This window comes from Myxocyprinus asiaticus, chromosome 11, assembly GCF_019703515.2.
Source record: "Myxocyprinus asiaticus isolate MX2 ecotype Aquarium Trade chromosome 11, UBuf_Myxa_2, whole genome shotgun sequence".
Lineage (NCBI taxonomy): Eukaryota > Metazoa > Chordata > Actinopteri > Cypriniformes > Catostomidae > Myxocyprinus > Myxocyprinus asiaticus.
In genome coordinates this window covers 22,084,669-22,107,030 of record NC_059354.1, presented here as the reverse complement: position 1 = coordinate 22,107,030, position 22,362 = coordinate 22,084,669, and the positions used below count along the sequence as shown (strand labels likewise).

The 22,362-nt window shown below is 37.5% G+C and overlaps 2 protein-coding genes across 3 annotated transcripts; one reads left to right on the top strand and one right to left on the bottom strand.

Annotated features, from left to right (window-relative positions):
- On the top strand, positions 1-5,829 carry LOC127448585 (popeye domain-containing 2). 2 transcript variants are annotated; one of them, XM_051711242.1, is made up of 5 exons: positions 1-347; positions 496-1,034; positions 2,348-2,456; positions 2,626-3,175; positions 4,673-5,829. In XM_051711242.1, exons 2-4 carry the CDS (start codon positions 544-546, stop codon positions 3,127-3,129), a joined length of 1,104 nt encoding a protein of 367 aa, XP_051567202.1. In that variant the 5' UTR covers positions 1-347; positions 496-543; the 3' UTR covers positions 3,130-3,175; positions 4,673-5,829. The 2 variants fall into 2 exon arrangements, with proteins under 2 accessions (XP_051567202.1, XP_051567204.1); XM_051711244.1 differs by having other exon boundaries at positions 12-1,034; positions 2,626-3,037.
- A 154-nt stretch (positions 5,830-5,983) lies between these two features.
- Positions 5,984-22,176, bottom strand: LOC127448581 (phospholipase A1 member A-like). Its single transcript, XM_051711237.1, has 11 exons — positions 21,748-22,176; positions 14,657-14,876; positions 14,388-14,565; positions 12,298-12,406; positions 10,087-10,188; positions 9,765-9,857; positions 9,457-9,624; positions 7,155-7,244; positions 6,666-6,774; positions 6,286-6,441; positions 5,984-6,146 (listed from the first exon to the last, which is right to left on the bottom strand). The coding sequence occupies exons 1-11, from the start codon at positions 21,857-21,859 to the stop codon at positions 6,065-6,067; spliced, it is 1,419 nt and encodes a 472-aa protein (XP_051567197.1). The 5' UTR covers positions 21,860-22,176; the 3' UTR covers positions 5,984-6,064.
- Between the last annotated feature and the right edge of the window lie 186 nt (positions 22,177-22,362).

The window sequence follows — 22,362 nt, the reverse complement described above, 5'->3', positions numbered from 1 at the left end:
AATGCTTTGCTTAGTGTCACTTGTTATCATAATCACTCTGCCTGGCGATCATTGTGTTATGTTAAGTAGTGAGTCTGTTTTCCGTCGGTGGCTCTTTCCTCCTAAGGTTTCAATTCCAAACATGGTTATCCTTCTCTGGGTCTCTCCCCCGCCTCTCCCGCTCCATGTTTCCAACAGTCTTCAGTCCAGTAAGTCAGAGGGAACAGAAGAGGAGAAAAAGGAAACATTGTGGGGCTGATGTTGTAAAATTCAGGAGGACTAGTGGATGCCAATGGAATTCAATGGAATGGAATTATGAAGCAGACTTTATTCCAACTGTTTTTTAAAAGTTTGAACCAAACAGTAAGGTGTGTATTAGCTGTTAGATGCTAAGGGAAATTAGTCGTTTTATACATGTTGTTAGTTTTTTATTTGTAATCAGCCTTGTGACACCTTGTGCTTATAAACCATCATAGATTTGACGATTTATTTTTTATTTGTTATTTTTTGATTCAGTGTTTTTTGAATTCTTTTGATTGAGTTGGAGACGCCAAAGACAGAAACATGAATGGTGGCGACTTGTTTGGCACTATAATATACAACAACACACTTTGCGATGGATGGACCAACAACACTGAAGGTGCCATCTACCATCTGGGTAACACCATTCTTTTTTTGGGGTACATGGGGGGCAGTGGAGCATATGGGGCTCTGTACATTTTCAGTTTCTTGGCTCCCTCCTTCCTGTGTCTGGGTCTTTGGGGCTGGCTGACAGTGTGTGGCCTCGATGTCTTCCTCTGGAACATGCTGCTGATGCTGCAGTGCTTGGCCCAGGTGTGTCATCTGATTTTTCGGCTAATGCAGGATGGTTTAGCCAATGAAGAGCTTTCCGCACTGTACACAGCTGTCTATCTGCCACTGGATGTACCTGTGCAGGTGTTTAAAGAGATCACTGCTGCCAGTGAGAACAAAGTGCTCTCTCTAGCGGCCGAGGAGACATATGCTGTGGAAGGGAAGACACCCATTGACCAGTTGTCCTTCCTCCTTTCTGGCAGGTGAGTAACAGAATGCAGGGCTTGGCTTTAATAGCTCACCTAGTGATTTATCATAGATAAATATAGACATACGGTTTTGTTAATTAGTGATTAGTCTTGTGTTGGTACAAGGTATCACTCTTAACACCCTAGTTTTATAATTTCATTTATAACCCTAATGTTCAGTTGAGATTGACTTTACCATCTTTATATTTGGGGTTCCAGAGACCCCAATGATTTATGTTTATAAATAATATTATCTTTAAAATTAACCGTTTGTTTTCACTTGAAACTCAATAGAGCGCAACAGTTGGATTTCAGCAAGTAAAAATCCCATTGATTCTCTCCATAGGTGAATTGATCTTTAACAATAACTTATAAACCTTTAAAGACAGACTAACCGTGAGCTCCGAGGTTGTTAATCTATGGTATGCTTCTGTTGAAGCCATTGGTCCACTTTATTTTAACTTCATTGTTTAAAAGTCATTTTTGATTGCGGAATTCCTGGTGAAGAACTAAAGTATCCATGATCCAGCAGAGAAAGATCTGCCAATCAGAGAATCGCAGCTGACAAAGCCCGCCAAACAAGCCCCATATTGTCACCGCCCACTTCCATGACGCACTGTGAATGACGCAATCCAGTCGGTCTCCCTACACTCTTTAAACTATTTGTATATTTGTATATATCTGAATATTTTGCAATACTTTTAAATATATTGATTCCACACATACTGTATAATCAACAACTTTAAATTAATAGTTTTATATTTTTCCACTGTTTTTAATTCTATTACATCATTCACAATGCTTCATAGGTTTGTATATTCCCAAAGTCTTGTACCTTTGTATTTTTCTTAAATTTTCTAATACTTTTTTGCTTCAAATCAAAGTTTGTAATATTGTGATTCATCTCAGAGATAATCGGTTTGGTCAAGGGCTTAGAACTATTTCCTAGACGAACCAAGAAGGCTAAAAAAGTGGGTGGGCACTGTTGTGCTCTATAGACAGATATTTTTAAAGCATAAACCTTCTATTGTGTCACTAATAAAGGATACACTTTTCAGAAATGTCACTGTTATCCAATATAGTAATATTGCTTGAATTTGACCCTGGAAAAAACACACAATGAAACAAATCCAAGTGTTTTTGAGCTATTAAAAAGGGTCTTGGTGTCTCTTAGACCCCAAACAGAACATGACGGTTAATGTTTCTAGTAGCAGCTCATTCTTAGCTTTACACTGTAACTTGCATTTTGTTCTACCAAATAAAACAATCAGTCAATCCACAATGTGAGGTGACATTAAATGGATGGCTCTTATTTTTTTCTTTTACAGGATTAGAGTCTCCTTAGAAGGTCAGTTTCTCCATTATATCTTCCCTCACCAGTTTCTTGACTCTCCAGAATGGGAATCTCTTAGACCAACAGAAGAGGGGAACTTCCAGGTATGATAACTTACTGTTTTTGTAATTAGAACTAATTGGATTGACCCCATCATGGACGGCAACACACTTTGTCCTGTGCTATTGAGCAAAATGATGCAATGTTCATACATTCGTGAAATATTATATGTCCTAAACTCCCCCTGATCCTTTTGACCTCCTTTGACCTCAGGTGACACTAACCGCAGAGACAGACTGCCATTACATCTCTTGGCGCAGACGTCGGCTTTACCTTCTACTGTCCAAGGATCGTTACATTGCCCGACTTTTCTCTGTCATGCTTGGAAGTGACATTGCTGACAAACTCTACTCACTCAATGACAAGCTATTTGCAAAGAGTGGTGTGCGCCTTGATATTCGTCTACCCAGTCTCTACCATGTTCTTGCCCCCTCGCCACAGGGCAGTGAGGGCGGCAGTGCTAGCTCACCACCCCGGGGAAGCCAAGAAGATCCTACTGTTGTCAGGGTTGATCCAACACCTAACCAGGGCTCAGACGCAAGAAACTCCAAGCAGAATCAGGAAAAGGCCCCTATGCCCAAACCCCTGCACCAAATGTGGCCCTCAGACACAGAGATGCCCTCTGGTGAGGACTCAACCAGCTTGGTCCTGGAGGACTTTGTTGATATGACAGGCTCTCTAATGGACTATGGGAATGAGAGGGAATATTTGATGTAAAGATTGGGGTGTTGAAGCTAACACACTGGGCCACTTCTTAAGTTATGTAAGTACACAAGTAAAGAATGAGGGATGGGAGTAGTCTGAACAGGGCCTGTTTGAGGGGGAGTCTATTATGCATGAAAAGGCACAACTGCACTAATTGACATTGGACTGCACGAACACTTACTAATTGAGAGAATGCAGAGTGAGGAATGTGCATGCAGCTTTGTTGAATTTAATGATTCTTTTTGACTTGGCTTTTAGTGTTGTCGGATGAATTCAGTGGAAGCAATGAAGGAATGTATTAGTATAATTATTAATATATAGTAATTGAATATGCTACAGAATAAGATAGCTTAGCTATATTTTGGGGACAGAAATGTCCCAAAATCTAAAAAACAAAACAAAAACATCTCCTTTGGGAATGTCCTGTAAAGTAAATAATGTTTTTTTTTTAATTTTTTAAAAATTATTATTATTATTATTATTATAAAAAGGAAAAAGAAGAAGTTTTTTTAGGAGAAAGGTTAGGGTTAGTCTCTAGTAATTAGGGGTCCAAGCACTGAAGTCCTCTGAAACCGTTTATCCAATTTCCGCAACATTTGGCATGTATCACCTAAAGACCCTCATGATAAAAAAGTTTTCAAAAGATTTTTGATTTGTCAAATCATTTAGAAGATATAAACCAAACCAGATATAACGTTTTTTTTAAAAAAAATTTAATTTAAAATTTAAAATGAAAATATTATCTATAAACCTACATCTTAATGCAAATGCAGAACTAAACGAAACTTGGGAAACTTGGACACTAAGACATTTTGAGGATACATGCCAAATTTCATCCAATTCTGCCCATGGTAATAACTCCGGAATTAAAAATAAAAAAAAAAATTAAAAAAAAAATTTGCTCAGTATAAAACAATAGAATTCAATTAAAAGTCCCTAGCATGATAGAAAAACAAGCATATGTGTATGTGTGTGTGTGTGTATTTCTGCCAAGAATTAAAAGGCTTCTTTAGGTGACAGAGAGAGAGAGTTTTATTTAGTCCATGTTAGTGGAGTTATGTTGAGTGTTTCTGTCTTGGGATATTTTTGATAGATGTTTCTATGCTTAGGAGAAGGGTGGTATTATTTTACTACATATACTTGTGTCATTGACTGGAAGGGGGTTGGAACGTCCAGGGATCCAAACCTGCCAGCACTGTTTATGCAGCACTCCTCCCTCTCTGAATACTTGGCTTTGCCAGCCAGGGGCAGATTGCGTTTCGTAGAGTATTGGATAGTGGGACAGCTGTGGGAGGACTGTTCTGCTGTTATTGGAGACATGACCTTCACACATGGTTTGCAAAGCAATGAGATACATGGATCATGTCCAGAAATACAGCCTGCCCTATAGAAAAGAATGTGAAAACTACACTACACTACATTTCTCAGTGGAGGGCAGATTCTTTGTTACTACTGTTTCTAGTTATATATGTAATGTGTTGCTGATTTATGGGACTTCATTTCAGTGTTCTCATTGACTTTATTGTGTCCAACTTTTTTTCCATAAATCTAACAGAGGATGACACATCAGGAAGTTTTCCACTTCAATTCCAAAGAGGATGTGCTCCACTGGCCCCTACTGACACCCCTGAGCTATAGGAATGGCTTCAGCACTGCAAAGAGCATATCATGGCCAGGATTGGACAATGATACAATTCCTAATCTCAACACCATCAAAACTGTATTTCCTCTGCTGACTGAAGACAACATTAACAAAGATCAGTAAATAATCAAATATGCATTTTTTTGTTTAAGGACAGGGTTTCAAAATCCTTCCAAACCTCTCCAAAACTCACTTTTTCAGACTGATACTGTGTTACATGATTACACATTGCTGTGAAGAATGGCTGTTTTATAATCATTTACATTGGCATGTGATTGTTAGCTAAATCTGTTTGGAACACTTGAGAGGGTGGCTTTGTAAGGTATACAGCAACAAATGAGGTTTTATAACATACAAACAAATGAATCCAGTTTAAAGCACTTCAGAGTACACTGACATATAGATTGATATATAACACTGATTGATAGTTTATTACAAAATTGTGTGCTTTTAATTTTTTTTTTTTATTTAACACAAGAAAGAAATAATTGTTACAACATCATACACTGATTTGATTTAGATTTCGCTGTAAAGAAGGGACTGTATACTGACCATATTAAGAATGTATTTTAATGGGGCCAACTGTTGTTTAAACTCTGGGTTATAATGTTACTTGATATTCCTCTTCAGATGCCATTTCAAAGCAGAGATTAGCTTTATGACTAATTTTGAATTAGCATATTCAGATTTTAATATGGTGTCCAGTATGGTTATGCAGGGTGCAGAAATGCTGAATTTTTGTTGGACTACTCCCAAAACTTTTAATCATGAAAATGCACCAGTATGTTTAGCACATTTGTTATCACATTAAGAACCATGTTCCAAATGACCAAGTTTCATCATAAACAATTTTTCTGTAGTTGATTGGTGTTTAAGAAAACCAAAAGTACAAATTCAGTCACATTAAATTCCTCTCTGATATTTTACTATTAAACTCCCCGGAACAGTGCACAAAGTAGTAATTTTAGCAACAAAAGTATCTGAAATCATATTTTAAACACTGTAAGGGCAAAATTTTGTGGAGAAATCAAAAACAATAAATACATCTTTTACAGAGTATTTCAAATTTATTCAGAGTCCCCATGTATCCTTTTTGTGTCATAAGCATTGCCAAGCTGTTATGCCTCCAAACCCAAGCTTTAGTGTTTTGACCGTTTCTAGTGAGTGTGGTTGAGTCTCACTAATCTGTTGTATAATATAAAGCAGTATTCAGCATACACGCATAAAGCTTTAAAAGCTGGTTACCTGCTTAATGCATCACCTCTCTTAAAGAGATCTTGTGTGGTGTAATAGTAATCTCCTAATTTAGCACACCTGGACAAAGTCATGTGACCATGGTACTCCCCTTCCAATATGAATGTTCTTCACACATAATGGATCCATCCCTCTGCACATAAAACACAAATATAGTATTAGAGTACATAGTGCATGCACCCTCCACTTCCATTCTAAACATTGTGTAATAGATCTGAGCATTCAGAAAGATGAAAGGGATTTTCAAGAACAAACGGTAAAACTACTTTTACCTGTTTCGAGGGAATTCGGAGATGCATATGTACTCGAAGTGGATGTTGCCTTGTCTGTAGATTCGTGCTCCGGTGTTTTTCAGCTGCATCGAGTCAATTTTACACAGCCACTCGGGGTGTCCAGTCACCCTTTTGCACCCAGTTTCATTTGTATATCTGTAGTATAGTAGTAATACAGTAATATATTACAATATATTACTAATATAGTAATATATAGTAATCAATATACATTTGCCCAACTAACAAACATGTTCACACACATGAATGAATATAAAGTATCAATAAATGAACAGATTATGGCACACAACCATTTCCCCAATTAATCCATAATTAATCCCACTGAAAATACATAATTGAAATGAGTTGCTGGTAAAACTCACAGCTTGAGTTTTAGCTCTGTTTCAGGGTATCCCGCAGAGATCAGGGTGAGCTGAACTTCAGCAGTCTTATCTAAAGGGGAAACCTTCAACTCCACAAGGATGTGATGTGCTGAGGAAGATGATGAGGCAGACACGTTCCATTTTTGTTTAAATAGAAAATATACAGTATTTTGAATTTGCTTATTTGGCTGTAAATCTAATGCTGTATTTCTAATTACTCATTTTGATTGACACAAACAATTAATTTAATGATTTAGTACAGTGGTCCAGATATTTCCATGGATTTCACATGTATTATCGACAACCCACAGACTGTCAACCTATAGGGAGTGCCACAAACACAGACAAGCAAAGTGATACAAACAGTAAAGCATCCCAATGCTGTTATACTAAATATCGTCACTCTTGGAACACACTCGTCCAATTAGATTAAGAACCGGAACTAACTGTTGCATAAATGAAAATATATACACTTAAAGAAATACACACCACAATACGGAGGTGCATCAGTGGTCAGGAGGAAGACTTTCTCTTGATTCAGCAGGGGAGACACTGTTATCCCATTGTTCTTTAACAAGCCTAAAATACACACACAAAGACACAGACTTGAAGGACCATACTTGAGCTGACCCACGATACATCAAAGGGATGTGTCGTTTAGAATGTTATCAGTTTGTTACATATTCAGCTTCAAGTGATAAAGTTTGAACAGCTATGGCAAGGTACTTAAGCACACAAAGGAAAAGTCAAGGCTGACTAAACATCTTAACTTAAAGGGATAGTTCACCCAAAAATGGGTCTGTATGTCTATACAATGCAAGTGACTGGGTACCAAACATTTGAAGCTCCAAAAGCACATAAAGGCGGCATAAAAGTAATCCAAATGACTCCAGTGGTTAAATCCATGTCTTCAGAAGAGATATGATACATGTGGGGGAGAAACAGATCAATATTAAAGTCCTTTTTTACTATCAATCTCCACTTTCACATTCTTTTTATTTTGTTTTTGGTGATTCACGTTCTTTGTGCATATCGCCACTTACTGGGCAAGGAGGAGAATTTATTGTAAAAACGGACTTAAATATTGATCTGTTTCTCAACCATACCTATTATATTGCTTCTGAAGATGTACAGTGGATGTAAAAATTAAAATTAATGTAAAAATTACAACCTATGCAATGCCACTGAAAACCAAAATGACACATTTCAGAGAGAGAGAGAGAAAAAAAATAAAACTTAGAATAACCTTTAATTTACATTAAAGGTGCAAAAAGTCTGATATGATTTATCTCTGTTTAATTTTTTACATCACAAAAACCTGTGGTTTTAACAGGGGTGCGTTGACTTTTTAAATCCGCTGTAGATTTAACCACTGGAGTCTTATGGACAGAGTTGGGAAAATACAGATCATTTCAATTTCTTCTACTCCAAACTTACTTCAAACTTACTTCTCTGTGTGCTCGTATAAATGTAACACTTCATAAGAAAGTGTTTCACCGCTGTTCAAATGCACTTTGGATTGCATCATTTATATGTATAAATGTTTTCCCTCTGAAAGGACTAAATATTAAATGAAACAAATGACAATAAAATGAAAAGTAATCTCTTCAGTAATCAAAGTACTTTTTGAATGTAACTGTATTCTAAATACCAATGATTTAAATTGTAACTGTAGTGGAATACAGTTACTAATATTTTGTATTTTAAATACGTAATCCCGTTACATGTATTCCGTTACTCCCCAACCCTGCTTATGGATTACATTTATGCTGAATTCATATGCATATGCAAAAAAGCTTTCAATTTTTTTTTATCCCTATTCACTCATATTGTATGGATCTACAGAGCTGAGATATTCTTCTAAAAACTCTTCAACTGTGTTCTGCAGAAGAAAGAAAGTCATGCACAAATGTGATAACATGAGAGTTAACTTATGATGAGAGAATTTTCATTTTTGGGTGAAATATCCCTTTAAACAAACTACAACAGCAAGGTCAAACCCATTCAAGATTAGATTAATTCACCTAGTACATGTTCAGCTAGCAATCATTATTTTGATATATTCTTTACAACATGTTATTGGCTATAACTATGGTCATTTGTCCTTATGAATCAATTATGAGTCTTTGACTTAAAGCTTTGTGTTTTAATTAACCATGGCTGATGTTGAATGAACTTCACTCAAGTTTGGATACAATTAACGATCAGTCTAACAACTATACTAAAATTTTAAGCAACTATAAAATCAGCTGCAACTAAATTTAAAGTTGAATAATTTCAGGTAACAGGTTTTCTGAACATGTGCTCTGTCCTGGACATAGTTATTAACTAGGTTGCAAGTTTGTGCATCAAAAAATAAAATGAAATCTAAAAAGGAAAATCTGAATGAAAATAAAATTAAAATCTTCAAATATCTGTAGTTTTTTTTTTTCTCATTATTTTAGTGTTTACTAGTCTTTAGCATTTTCAATTACCTATTTCATCAGTCAACTTCAAAACCTTTAAAAGTTTACTTTTTACTTCTGAATACTTATAACAATACTCATAATAAGAAATTAGCAAGTGCTACAACTTGTAAATACTTAGTTACAATTAAACCTCTTTCCTTTCACTCAAGTGTTTGGCTAGATACTTTAACTTAGTAGGCTTATCAATAATTTTTATAACTCTGCTTATTTGTGTTCACAAATAGGCTCAAATATGTCAAAATAAATAAATAAATAAAAATTTGCCCTTTCAAACACTCCATTGTTACTTTTTACTGTTAGTTATTCTCCTTACTCATCATTACCTATTTGTGGACATGTGCCATTGAAGGGGCCCTTACAGTTGATGCACTTTCCTGCCAGGAATTCCTCATAACTGGAGCAGGGGAAACCAACCAGCAGACAGGAGTTGTTCAGGGCGCTCATGTAAACATGCAATGCCCTCATGTGGTCACAAATGACATAACCGTACACTGGAAAGTAGGTAGCAAAGTACATTTCATTGTGGTCTAATGTAGATTGCATAATATGATATATTTTATGGAGTTCTCCGTAGCACAAAATAAAACAAAATTTTATGATAGTGTTTGGTCAGCACTTTTTACCCACTTACTTGAAGGAAACCTTGAGTGTGCGCACCCAGCTTGGTCCATTCCACCATTTAAAAAAAAGTCCATGTGCCCGACAGGAATGGATATGCCAAAGTCTGCACAATTAAGACAGCTCAGTTATACACAAATGGCTTCCATAATGAAAATAGTAGTGGCATACTAATAAGAACTCTTTTAGTTGAATGATTAATCAAGATGGCCATGGTGTCAAAAAAGCCGTCCATTCACACTGTTCATGAGATAATATTAGACTGTGTTTTTAAATAAATTAGAAGTTCTGATCATGTTCTATATAATTTTTTTTTTTAGGTGATTCACTCTTACAGTCAGAGTCAGTGTGGATGGCCTCAACAAACAGGGCATCTGATGAATCTAGGCGGTCAAATGGATCAGCACTCTTGAACATTGGGCCTGCTGGGTCCAGACCTAGGGACAAAGAATTCAAATCTATGATATTCTGTCTACTATACATTTTTATTGGACCAAAATGTTCTAAATTTAATTTTAGGATTAAGCTAATTTTAGAATTACATATTAAACGTTAGACTGCATTTTAATTGGTCAAATAAGATCTTATTTTGTTTTCAAGGCTGTATGACCGAACAACTGTTTATTTGGAGTGCTCTCTCTGCCTCTGCTTTAGTCTAAAAGCCTCATTCAATGGGGTGCAGTGATGATATTTGTTCCACTCACAACTTTGTCAAGCATCTTCAAAAGTCTCAGCAGAATAAAATTAACAGCATAGATTGTCATGTAGGCTGTCTTTCTCAAGACTGATGGCATGTTTATCATTACATTTAGTCCTTATGTAATATCATTACATAAGTTGTATGCAGGGTTGGAGGGTTACTTTTGAAATGTATCCACTACAGATTACAGAATACATGCTGTAAAATGTCATTTGTAACGTATTCTGTTAGATTACTCAAGGTCAGTAACGTATTCTAAATACTTTGGATTACTTCTTCAGCACTGGTAGATTTTTTCACTTATTTTGACTATAAAAACTCTGCCAGTACAGTAAGACAAAATACACATGTTAAAAATACATTCTCTGAAAAACCTAAATATCTTATGCAGTGTTGTTTCTAAAACAAGATAAATCAAATTGATCTTGTTTTAAGGATTTTTTGGTATTTTTACAGGAAAACAATACAAAAATTATTATCAAGAATATGATTTTTACCCTAATATCAAAGGTCTTACTAGAAAAAAAGAAATTATGATCCAAAGTAAATGTTCTTGATAAAAAAATATGATCGTGCCTGGTAACGTGCATGTAAAATGGCTAGAAATAGCATTTTAGCTTGGCGTAAAGCTGACAATTTACACAAGGTTTATTTCTATTTCTTCTGCTCCAAACTTACTTCAAACTTACTTCTCTGTCTGCTTGTATGAATGTAACTCATCATAAGAAAGTGTTTCACCGCTGTTCAACTGCACTTTGGATCGCATCATTTATATGTATAAATGGTTTCCATCTGAAAGGACTAAATATTAAATGAAACAAATGACAATAAAATGCAAAGTAATCTCTTCAGTAATCAAAATACTTTTTGAATGTAACTGTATTCTAAATACCAATGATTTAAATTGTAACTGTAGTGGAATATAGTTACTAATATTTTGTATTATACTAATGTATTTTAAATACGTAATCCCATAACGTGTATTCTGTAACTCCCCAACACTGGCTGTATGTGGGTCAATGACGTGGCACTTTTTTTTTTGTCCAGATCTATTAAATTATAAAATAAATAAATAAATAAATAAAAAAAACATAAAAAAATGCAATTCACACAAAACAATTACTGGAATTCTCCTCTATAATGAATATGCTTATGTTTTCAATTTAAAATCCTTTTGTTATTTTTTTCTGGGTTTTTAAGTAAAAAAAATTGTGGTGTTTCTGTCCGAAGACATAAATAAATGAATAAAAGTCTCATTAAAAGCTAAAATTCTTGAAAAAAAATAAATGTTGTTATAAGTAGTTTGTAATAATCTTTTATTTTTATTTCTTTAAAAATAAGCAGTGAAACAATTTTGTTTTAAGGAGTTATTACCCTCATGATCGAGAATGAACTAAAAATAAAACTAATATTTGTACTTTTTGTTTTTTTTTATTAATAATTAAGTTGTGTACACTTGTGTTTTCAAGGTGCGGAAAGTATTTAATACCTTTTACTTGATGGTTACAACATTTGACAAAATTAAAGTCATTAAATAATAATAATAATAATAATAATAATAATAATATATATATATATATACATATATATATGTATATATATATATTTTTTTTTTGTGGAAAATGCTATAAATGTTTTTCCAAAAATGTATGAAACAAACATTGACACAAAGATTCTATTTCTAAAAACTTGACACATGTTTTAAACTACTTTTCAAAAAGATTTCTCATTTTTGCCATATCGCACAACCTTATCAATAACCCATGGGTTAAAATTATTTCAAATTAAAATACATGAATGTATAATTTTAATACATTTTTAGTACTATACAATATTAATATACTACCTGTAATTCGACCCAGCTTGCCTTCAAACAGGGTCCCCACAAATCCACAAACATGTGCTCCAAGACTCACACCAATGAAATGGAAAGACTCCAGAGTGCTTCCATCCTTCTGCAAAGAAGACAGCAAATATGTACTTTTGAATTGTTGTACTTTGTGCTTTCTATATCCATATCTATTGATCATTGTGAACAAGTTTAATTTTTGTGAAGACTAGCATTTCTGATCACCAGCATATGTTGTGTTTTGGTTGCCACTGGTGGCAAACCCACCAGGTTTCTTAACTAACTTAATCAATCAGTCCTTGGTCTACCAGCTGTGCTGGTTGACCAGCATTTTTGCTGACAAAGAGCATGGCTAAGCTGGTCCACCAGCTAGACCAACACCAAACCAGGATAAACTAGCTGTATATGATCTTTTCAGCAGGGAGTTTACTTGTATTTTTAAACATTGTGAACTAACTGGCAGATTAACACTGCTCACATAAAACCTCACAGTAGTATTTAGTAGTCAACAGAGGTGTATAGTGACGAAGTACAAATACTTTGTTACTGTACTTAAGTACAGTTTTTCAATATTTGTAATTTACTTGATTATAAATATTTCTTTGGACTTTTACTTCACTAAAAATTTATATTTATACTCCAGTACATTTCTCCAGACCCTTTCGTTACTTTTGCGACTGAAAACCACAAAAAATAACAAGCTGTACATGCAAAAATACATGCAGATCGGCGACAGTGATATCTGATTCATTTGAGTCAAATCTTTTAAATTTGATTCCATTGAACCAATCAAAAAGATTCAAAAAGTGTTCTGAATGATTCATTTTGCGAATCATGACTCTGAATCAATGCTAGATAACGTGTGTTCTATCGTCTCTCTCCACTGGGGAAGACAAGAAACTGCACCTGTAATTTTGAATTTGCTTTTTGACATATTTCTTAAATTGACATGCCACCATCTCAGAAAATTGGCAATCAAAGACAATCTCACTGAATTTACGATTTTGTGGTGGTGTTCATGTACACTAATCTCATAAATATGATAATTCACATGACTTGAATGCATTATTAAAGGGATAGTTCACTCAAACATTAAAATTCTCTCATCATTTTCTTACCCTCATCCCATCCCAGATATGACTTTCTTTGTTCTGCAGAACACGCACACAAAATATTTTTTTAGAAGAATATCTCTGTTCTGTATGTCCTTTCGGTATAAGTGAATGGTGACCAGACATTTGAAGCTCTGAAAAGCAAATTAAGGGTGCATAAAAGTAATCCATTAGACTCCAGTGGTTTAATCAATGTCTTCTGAAGCAATCCAGTTGGTTTTGGGTGAGAACAGACCAAAATATAACTCCTTTTTCACTGTACATTTTGACAGCATTCACCCTGGCGATCATGATTTCAAGCTCAATTACACTTCCTATAGTGCCATCTAGTGCTCCGCACATGTGTGAAGCACTAGGAAGTGTAATCGAGCTTGAAATCATGATCGTGCCTTAAGACTGCAGTGGCAACATGTATAGTGAAAAAGGATATATTATATTTTGGTCTGTTCTCACCCTCAACCAAATGGATCTCTTCAGAAGACATTGATTAAACCACTGTAGTCGTATGGATTAGTTTAATGTTGTCTTTATCTCCTTTTTGGAGCTTCAAATATCTGGTCACCATTCACTTGCATTGTATGGACCTACAGAGCAGAGATATTTTCTAAAAATCTTTGTGTTCAGCAGAAGAAAAAAAGGCATACACATCTGGGATGGCATGAGAATGAGTAAATGATGAGCACCACCAATCAAATAAGTTGCCATGGGTTTAATTAGCTGTTCCGTAATTTATGCGATCTACTTGTACTTTTGATACTTAAGTAAATTTAAAATCTGTTACTTTAATACTTTTACTTAAGTATTTTTCTCACAAGCTACTTTAACTTTTACTTGAGTCAATTTTCATGAAGGTATCTTTACTTTTTCTTAAGTATAACGAATGGATACTTTATACAACACTGGTAATTAAGTATTCTAATACCACAATGAATTGAACAGAAAGGTTTGGAAATGAATCAAAGCAATGACTCTAACCATAAGTTGATTAATGAGAACTGAAATCTGCACTGCCACCTCCTTGTAGTTCTCTACTACCCGGTTATAAGCAAAGGATGCTCCATAGACCCAGTCCACCACCAAAATGTTCACATCCTCTTCACGCAGTAGCGCCTGTGCTAAGCCACTCACCCAAGAGGGCTTACTGCCCAGAGCCCTAAAAGAAAGGGTGAGACAGTAGTAAATAATGAGATCTGTGTAAAGGATTATTCGCAGTGAATGCTTTCCTATTGCCAAAGATGTTTCACCTGTATCCATGGACGATGACTTTAGTGGGGAGTGATGAGTTGAAGTAAGAGGTGTGTTTCTTGGTGTGACTGAGGCAGTCCTGTGAAAAGAGGCTGGCACAGTCTGCATTCTTTCGTGTCAGGAGCAGGTACTGAACCTGCAGCTTGGCGCCTTGTTTGTATTCTAGCCACGTGGTGTTTTTGAAGTCAGCACACTTCATTCGGGATACGTCCTCACCACCTTCAAAATTGTATGCAGGTAATTCTGTGTGGGAACTGTGTGCATAGTTTCCCCAAAAAGTAGTTTTGATATTTGATTGATGTATAATTGGTAGCTTCACCAGCTTTAATCAATTTAACCAGGTTCATATCTTTAAAGGAAGACATGTTTCAACATACTTTGTCTGTCTGCTGTATTGTAGAGAGGTAAATCAAATCACTTTTTTGCTTGTTTCCAGGCTTATGTTAATTTAACTAGTACCTGTTGAATTGAATATTTAATTGATACTGTCAGCATTCTGCAGTAATGCATATAATAGTTTGCCTTAACAGGAATATTTAATCCCAAAATGAAAATTCAGTCTTTTTTTGCTCACCTTTATGTTGTTCCAAACCCATATGACTTTCTTTTTTTTTTCTGCAAAACACCATATTTTTTTAAGAATGTTGTGATTGTTGAATTCAACACATTGAACACTGCAGTTTCATGACAATTTAGGTCTTTTTTAAGCATTAAAGTGAGTCACTATCAGCTGCTATTGCATGGAAATCAGAGATCACAATTTTTTTTTAAATACCTCCTTTTGCATTCCACTTAAGAAAAAAGTCATATGTTTGGAATGAAATTAGGGTGAGTAAATAATGACAGAATTGTCAATTTGGGTGTACGATTCCTTTAACAAGAAATTTCTACCTCATCTATATTTCTATCTAATAAAAATGACAGGGGGCCTGGATAACTCAGCGAGTATTGATGCTGACTACCACCCCTGGAGTTGTGAGTTTGAATCCAGGATGTGCTGAGTGACTCCAGCCAGGTCTCCTAAGCAACCAAATTGGCCCAGTTGATAGGGAGGGTAGAGTCACATGGTAACCTCCTCGTGGTCGCGATTAGTGGTTCTCGCTCTCGATGGAGCAAGTGGTAATTTGTGCGTGGATCGCGGAGAGTAGAATGAGCCTCCACATGCTGGAAGTCTCCGCGGTGTCACGCACAACGAGCCACGTGATAATATGCGTGGACTGACTGTCTCAGAAGCGGAGGCAACTGAGACTTGTCCTCCACCACCCAGATTGAGGTGAGTAACCGCACCACCACGAGGACCTACTAAGTAGTGGGCATACTAAATTGGGAGAAAAGGGGATTAAAAAAAAAAAAGATGACAAAATATTTTGAAATTCTATGTCTAATACTAAATATATGTGACTCTGACTTAATTACATTTTTGAGCTTTCAATGGAATGCTAGTTACATATGTAACTGTGGTTATGTGACTAGTGGATGACCACCAGGGGCGGTGCTTCAGAGTGGATGTTCTCCTGTGGTTCCTGCAGATTGTGAGCTGTATACCAAAAAGGTCACTCCATGACCCCTGTGTGTGACATTACCAGTGTTATAAGTTGTGGGCGAATGCATCCTGACCTGTTCTGTTCTGTTCTGAGAACCATAGATGTCAGTGAGTTTTATCTGCGGAGGCAAACATTTCCACCTATGCCTTGCTGAATGTCTGCCAAATGCTCTTTACAACCTCTGGATGCAGTCTCCATTGGCCGGGATTCAGTACATTGCAGGACAGGGTGTCCGCTGTGCTGTTCCTCACCCCTGCTAGGTGCATTGCCCTTAAGGAGAGCAACCTGGGGTAAGCCCATTTCCAGAGCTTCAGTATGAGAGCAAGCAGAGCTTGTGACCTGGTACCCCCTGTAGTGGTTTATATGGAAGACGGTACACAGGTTATCTGTGTGCACAAGTACCTGACGACCCTGTAGGACAGGGAGGCAGTATGATCTGACCATTCTCCCCGTACTCCTCTGTGATGCCACACTGCACCCTAGCTGGTTTTGGAGGCATCTGTTGCTATTACCTCCCTGCATGATGGGAGTTGTCCCATGGTCACTCCAGATTGAAGGAAGTTCCTAGATTACCATCTTTAAAGAGCAGCCCAGCACTTCAGAGAGATGCACACCAAAGTATGTTTAAGACGCACCGGATTTAAACGCAGAGCTGTCAACCACATCTGCAAGGGTCTGACATGAAGCTTCCCTGGTGCAACAACCAGTGCTGTGGCTGTAAGCAGTCCCTGCAGATGCAGCAGTGTTAAGTAGGGTACTCATTATCCCAATCTCAGTCTCCTGATCGGTGTAATGATCGTTGATCACGATCCGGCGGCAGTGAGGCCATCATCGACTGAGAGTCAATTATCATCCCTATGAACTGGCATCATTGCGAGGATTGCTTTTATCTCTGTTTACTGTGAGGCCCAGTGCTTCTATGTGTGCTAAAAGTACATGCGTATCATGGATGGCCTGTTCCGCTGAAGGGGCACACACTAGCCAATCATCCAGATATGGCAAAATTCTCACTCCCTGGAGCATCAGGGGGGTCAGTACTGCTTGCATACATCTGGTAAATATTCTTGGAGCCTGAGACAGGCCAAATAAAAGAACCCTGAACTGGTATATGTGTCCTTTGAAGGCAAAGCGAAGGAAACTTCTGTGCTCTGGTGCTATCAGAATGTGAAAGTAGGCATCTTTTAGGTCCACCAGGGTGAACCAGTCCCTTTGTCGAACCCCTTGCAGGACAGCCACAGTGCGCAACAAATGGAAAGAACTTTTAAAACTTGTTTAGTTGACGGAGGTCCAGAATTTGTCGCTGACCCCCTCCTTTCTTTAGAATTATGAAATAAGTTGAATAAAATACTTTGTTTAGAGTGTGGGGGTCCACTTTCTCTATATGCTTCCTTTTCCAGGATGGAACCAATCTCCTGAAAAAGTATCAAGGCCCGAGATGGTTCTCGAACCTTGGTAACCTTGGGTTGAAAACTTAGAGGGGGCAGATAACGGAATTGCAGTCTGTAGCCTTCTGTCATTGTGCATATCACCCAGAGGTCCTTGACACAACTTTGCCAGTAGGCTAGATGTCGAGTTGACAGGAACCCCATCATCGGCCGTGGCGGGTCAAAGTCTGGTTTTCCTCACCCCAATGTCCAATGTAGGTTGTTGGGTTGGGTGTCGTGTCTCCCGACACTGAGGTGGTTGTCATGGAGGCTGTGCTCGGCACTCATGGGAGGCAATTGTGTGGCTAGCATAGCATGGTTTTCTAATCTGTCTAGGGCTGGGAAAGCGAGAGAGGCTTAAATAGCTCCCTGTGGGTACTGAGGGTCTAGATTGAAAAGCTCTCATTGCACTTTCCTGTTGATGTGTTTCAGCCAGAGAAGTGTGATGGTCCAGTGTGTCCTTCACTGCCGGTTCTGGAACGAGAGGCAAGGTTCTGTCATGACTCTACATGTATCAGGCAGAAGCCTACCAGTCTGCCTAGATCTTGGGCTATGTAACCCATCATCTGCAGAGTTGTACTCAGAAGAACATCCTGTATCTGGTCTCCTCTATTGTCTATTAATGAGGCTTGTAATGCTAGCAGTAGGTGAGCCAGGGAATTAAGAGAGCTGGCCCACCCGGGTCGCTGTATTGTGAGCCTTAACAATAAGGTCACCTGTGCGTCTGCATTCAGTACTGGGGCAACGTGGATTTGGTCGCAATGCCTCATCTGGTGAAACTACCAGTGCTGCAATGCAAGGGTCTACTGCAGGCATGTTGCTAGGTTGTTCTCTACCACCTCCTCCATACTAGATAAGGTGCGGACTACTGGGCACTGTGTCTCTGAACTTAAGGCTGTTGAAAACTCAGCAACAAAATCCTTACACACTGGCACAGAGAATTCACTAGCTGCTATTGTTTTCCTGAAAAAGGCACTGGGTCCTGCCCCATGAGCAGGCGGGGTATCCAGGCCCAGCTTTACAAGAGCTATCTTCATAGCTGTCTGCAGGGAGAATGTCTGGCTTTTTGAAGAACCTTGAGATGTCAGTGAGATGTCACTAAAGTCTTGAGATGCCGTAGTTGGTTGTGGCTCAGTGAGGGGTGCAAATTGTGGATCAGACAAGGAGTCTTCTACTTCCAACAGATTGTGTTGGAATGTGGTATTTGATGCTGCTGTAGAGAGGGCGTCAATGTTTTCATATACCCTGTCTGATAACGCAGGTTCCTCCACTACGACATTGGCAGGGTTCTAATTTAATGACAGTAAGAGAGATTTTATCTTCTCCATGTCAGATGACAGTGACTGCACCTACTGTGCTAATCCTTGCATCGCTCTTTTCTTCTTTTGATGCCTTTCAACCTTATCTGGTGTGTGACGTTTCAAAGCCTTTTTTACCCCTTGAGTAGGTTTGGTCACAGACTCTTCATATGCACCATCAAATCTAGCGAGCCTAGCCTCTCTCTGAGCCACTGACATTATTGAACAATTCATGCAAGGATTGGTGAATGCTTCCCGAAGATGATCAACCCTAAACACGGTGGACAAAGTTGGTGGCCATCAAAAGACTCCAGTGTGCTGGCGCATTGGACACACTGCTCTGGTTTATCCATGGTTGTCCAGTAATCAAAAGTACCAACATTTAAAAAAAATAAATTAAATATATATATATATATATATATATATATATATATATATATATATATATATATATATATATATATATATATATATATATACAGGTGCATCTCAATAAATTAGAATGTCGTGGAAAAGTTCATTTATTTCAGTAATTCAACTCAAATTGTGAAACTCGTGTATTAAATAAATTCAATGCACACAGACTGAAGTAGTTTAAGTCTTTGGTTCTTTTAACTGTGATGATTTTGACTCACATTTAACAAAAACCCACCAATTCACTATCTCAAAAAATTAGAATATGGTGACATGCCAATCAGCTAATCAACTCAAAACACCTGCAAAGGTTTCCTGAGCCTTCAAAATGGTCTCTCAGTTTGGTTCACTAGGCTACACAATCATGGGGAAGACTGCTGATCTGACAGTTGTCCAGAAGACAATCATTGACACCCTTCACAAGGAGGGTAAGCCACAAACATTCATTGCCAAAGAAGCTGGCTGTTCACAGAGTGTTGTATCCAAGCATGTTAACAGAAAGTTGAGTGGAAGGAAAAAGTGTGGAAGAAAAAGATGCACAACCAACCGAGAGAACCGCAGCCTTATGAGGATTGTCAAGCAAAATCGATTCAAGAATTTGGGTGAACTTCACAAGGAATGGACTGAGGCTGGGGTTAAGGCATCAAGAGCCACCACACACAGACATGTCAAGGAATTTGGCTACAGTTGTCGTATTCCTCTTGTTAAGCCACTCCTGAACCACAGACAACGTCAGAGGCGTCTTACCTGGGCTAAGGAGAAGAAGAACTGGACTGTTGCCCAGTGGTCCAAAGTCCTCTTTTCAGATGAGAGCAAGTTTTGTATTTCATTTGGAAACCAAGGTCCTAGAGTCTGGAGGAAGGGTGGAGAAGCTCATAGCCCAAGTTGCTTGAAGTCCAGTGTTAAGTTTCCACAGTCTGTGATGATTTGGGGTGCAATGTCATCTGCTGGTGTTGGTCCATTGTGTTTTTTGAAAACCAAAGTCACTGCACCCGTTTACCAAGAAATTTTGGAGCACTTCATGCTTCCTTCTGCTGACCAGCTTTTTAAAGATGCTGATTTCATTTTCCAGCAGGATTTGGCACCTGCCCACACTGCCAAAAGCACCAAAAGTTGGTTAAATGACCATGGTGTTGGTGTGCTTGACTGGCCAGCAAACTCACCAGACCTGAACCCCATAGAGAGTCTATGGGGTATTGTCAAGAGGAAAATGAGAAAAAAGAGACCAAAAGATTCAGATGAGCTGAAGGCCACTGTCAAAGAAACCTGAGCTTCCATACCACCTCAGCAGTGCCACAAACTGATCACCTCCATGCCATGCCAAATTGAGGCAGTAATTAAAGCAAAAGGAGCCCCTACCAAGTATTGAGTACATATACAGTAAATGAACATACTTTCCAGAAGGCCAACAATTCACTAAAAATGTTTTTTTTATTGGTCTTATGATGTATTCTAATTTTTTGAGATAGTGAATTGGTGGGTTTTTGTTAAATGTGAGCCAAAATCATCACAATTAAAAGAACCAAAGACTTAAACTACCTCAGTCTGTGTGTATTGAATTTATTTAATACACGAGTTTCACAATTTGAGTTGAATTACTGAAATAAATGAACTTTTCCACGACATTCTAATTTATTGAGATGCACCTGTATATATATATATATATATATATATATTATATGTGTGTGTGTGTGTGTGTGCATGTTTATACAGATATAATGTGTGTGAAAAATTAACACTACTTTAAGTAAGCTTTCCTGAGCAAGGCTCAAGGGGTAGTTACTCTGCTTGCGCTTCACAATAGCTTCGTTGATCTTTATCGTCAAAAAATTCTGATCACAAGGAGGGTCACTAATAACATCCTGTGGAGGACGAACTAATTCGAGGATCCGACAAACATGTCACCAGGCTATAGTTGTTTGAGCTCTGAACTGATCAGTCGTGTAAAGAGAAATGAGGAAGTCTGTGTGACGCCCCATATTATAACATCGGTGACGTCACAGACAGAGGTATACAGCTCTCAACCTGCGGGAACCACAAGAGAACATACACTACGAAACACTGCCCTGGCGGTCAGGAAGTATGAAACATAACAATGGGTTTGTATACATTTGAACTCAAATTTGGCATTAATAACTACTGATTAAGTCAAATTAATGTACCACTGCAAACAGATACATTATAACCTTTTTTATATAAAACATATGTACTTAAGTTTATGATGTGAGGTAATCTGTGAAAAGTTTACCACAGACATTAGTTGTTTATAATCAGGTATAAGCAAGTCTATAATACAGCACACCGTGAATCATTCATTTTGGAGCGTTCAGAAATAACCATTAGAACTGACACAAAAAACTTAATGAAGATTTAGCTGAACATGGCTGGATGTAATACTGAAAGAACTTACCCACAGTAGAGGTGACAAACATTGAGACATAAGCCAAAACCTTTATCCATTTCCAAACCATTTCTTCATTGGATATAATGATCAACAGTGCCAAATCAACTGAGTAAAACATTATTGCTGGCTCTGAGTTCCAAGATGTAAAATCATTCTTCCTTTTTCTGCATCATCTTTGTTATTGTTCTTCAACTAATAGCACTAAGAAGCCTGGAATCCACTTAATAGTCAGCCACAATCTGTTACACAATGCCTGGTTCTGAGAAAAATGTTGCAATATCCGATTAAGTGAGATGAAGGGCCTTTTGGAGAGCTTTTCACTCACTGGTGCGCTCTTATAACCCATGCCAGCATATAGATGAGAGAGACATTAATTTCCAAGCATTCATCTTGTGATATAGAGACCGCTGGATCGCAAATATAGCTAGTGGGCTTTAGTAAGCTTTCTCTACAACAACTGAAAAACGATTGATCTATGCTGCATTGCCTGCAGTTGAATGTGAACCTATGACCTCACATAGATGAAATGTTTGATTGTTTGCCCGCAGGCTGGACTCTGGACTTTAGCACAGTGTAAACCCTGTGCTTTCAAAACAGTTTTAGCTGGATTGTCAGAAGAGA

Excerpts from the sequence above, each read along its gene's own strand:
- LOC127448585 (XM_051711242.1), top strand. The coding sequence starts at position 544 with ATGAATGGTGGCGACTTGTTTGGCACTATAATATACAACAACACACTT. Across the intron at positions 1,035-2,347 it reads TCCTTCCTCCTTTCTGGCAG|GATTAGAGTCTCCTTAGAAG; the intron begins GTGAGTAACAGA and ends TTTCTTTTACAG. Across the intron at positions 2,457-2,625 it reads CAGAAGAGGGGAACTTCCAG|GTGACACTAACCGCAGAGAC; the intron begins GTATGATAACTT and ends CTTTGACCTCAG.
- LOC127448581 (XM_051711237.1), bottom strand. The coding sequence starts at position 21,859 with ATGTTTTACTCAGTTGATTTGGCACTGTTGATCATTATATCCAATGAA. Across the intron at positions 10,189-12,297 it reads CAAGCTGGGTCGAATTACAG|GTCTGGACCCAGCAGGCCCA; the intron begins GTAGTATATTAA and ends CTTTGTCCCTAG. Across the intron at positions 6,147-6,285 it reads TCCGAATTCCCTCGAAACAG|AGGGATGGATCCATTATGTG; the intron begins GTAAAAGTAGTT and ends TTTTATGTGCAG.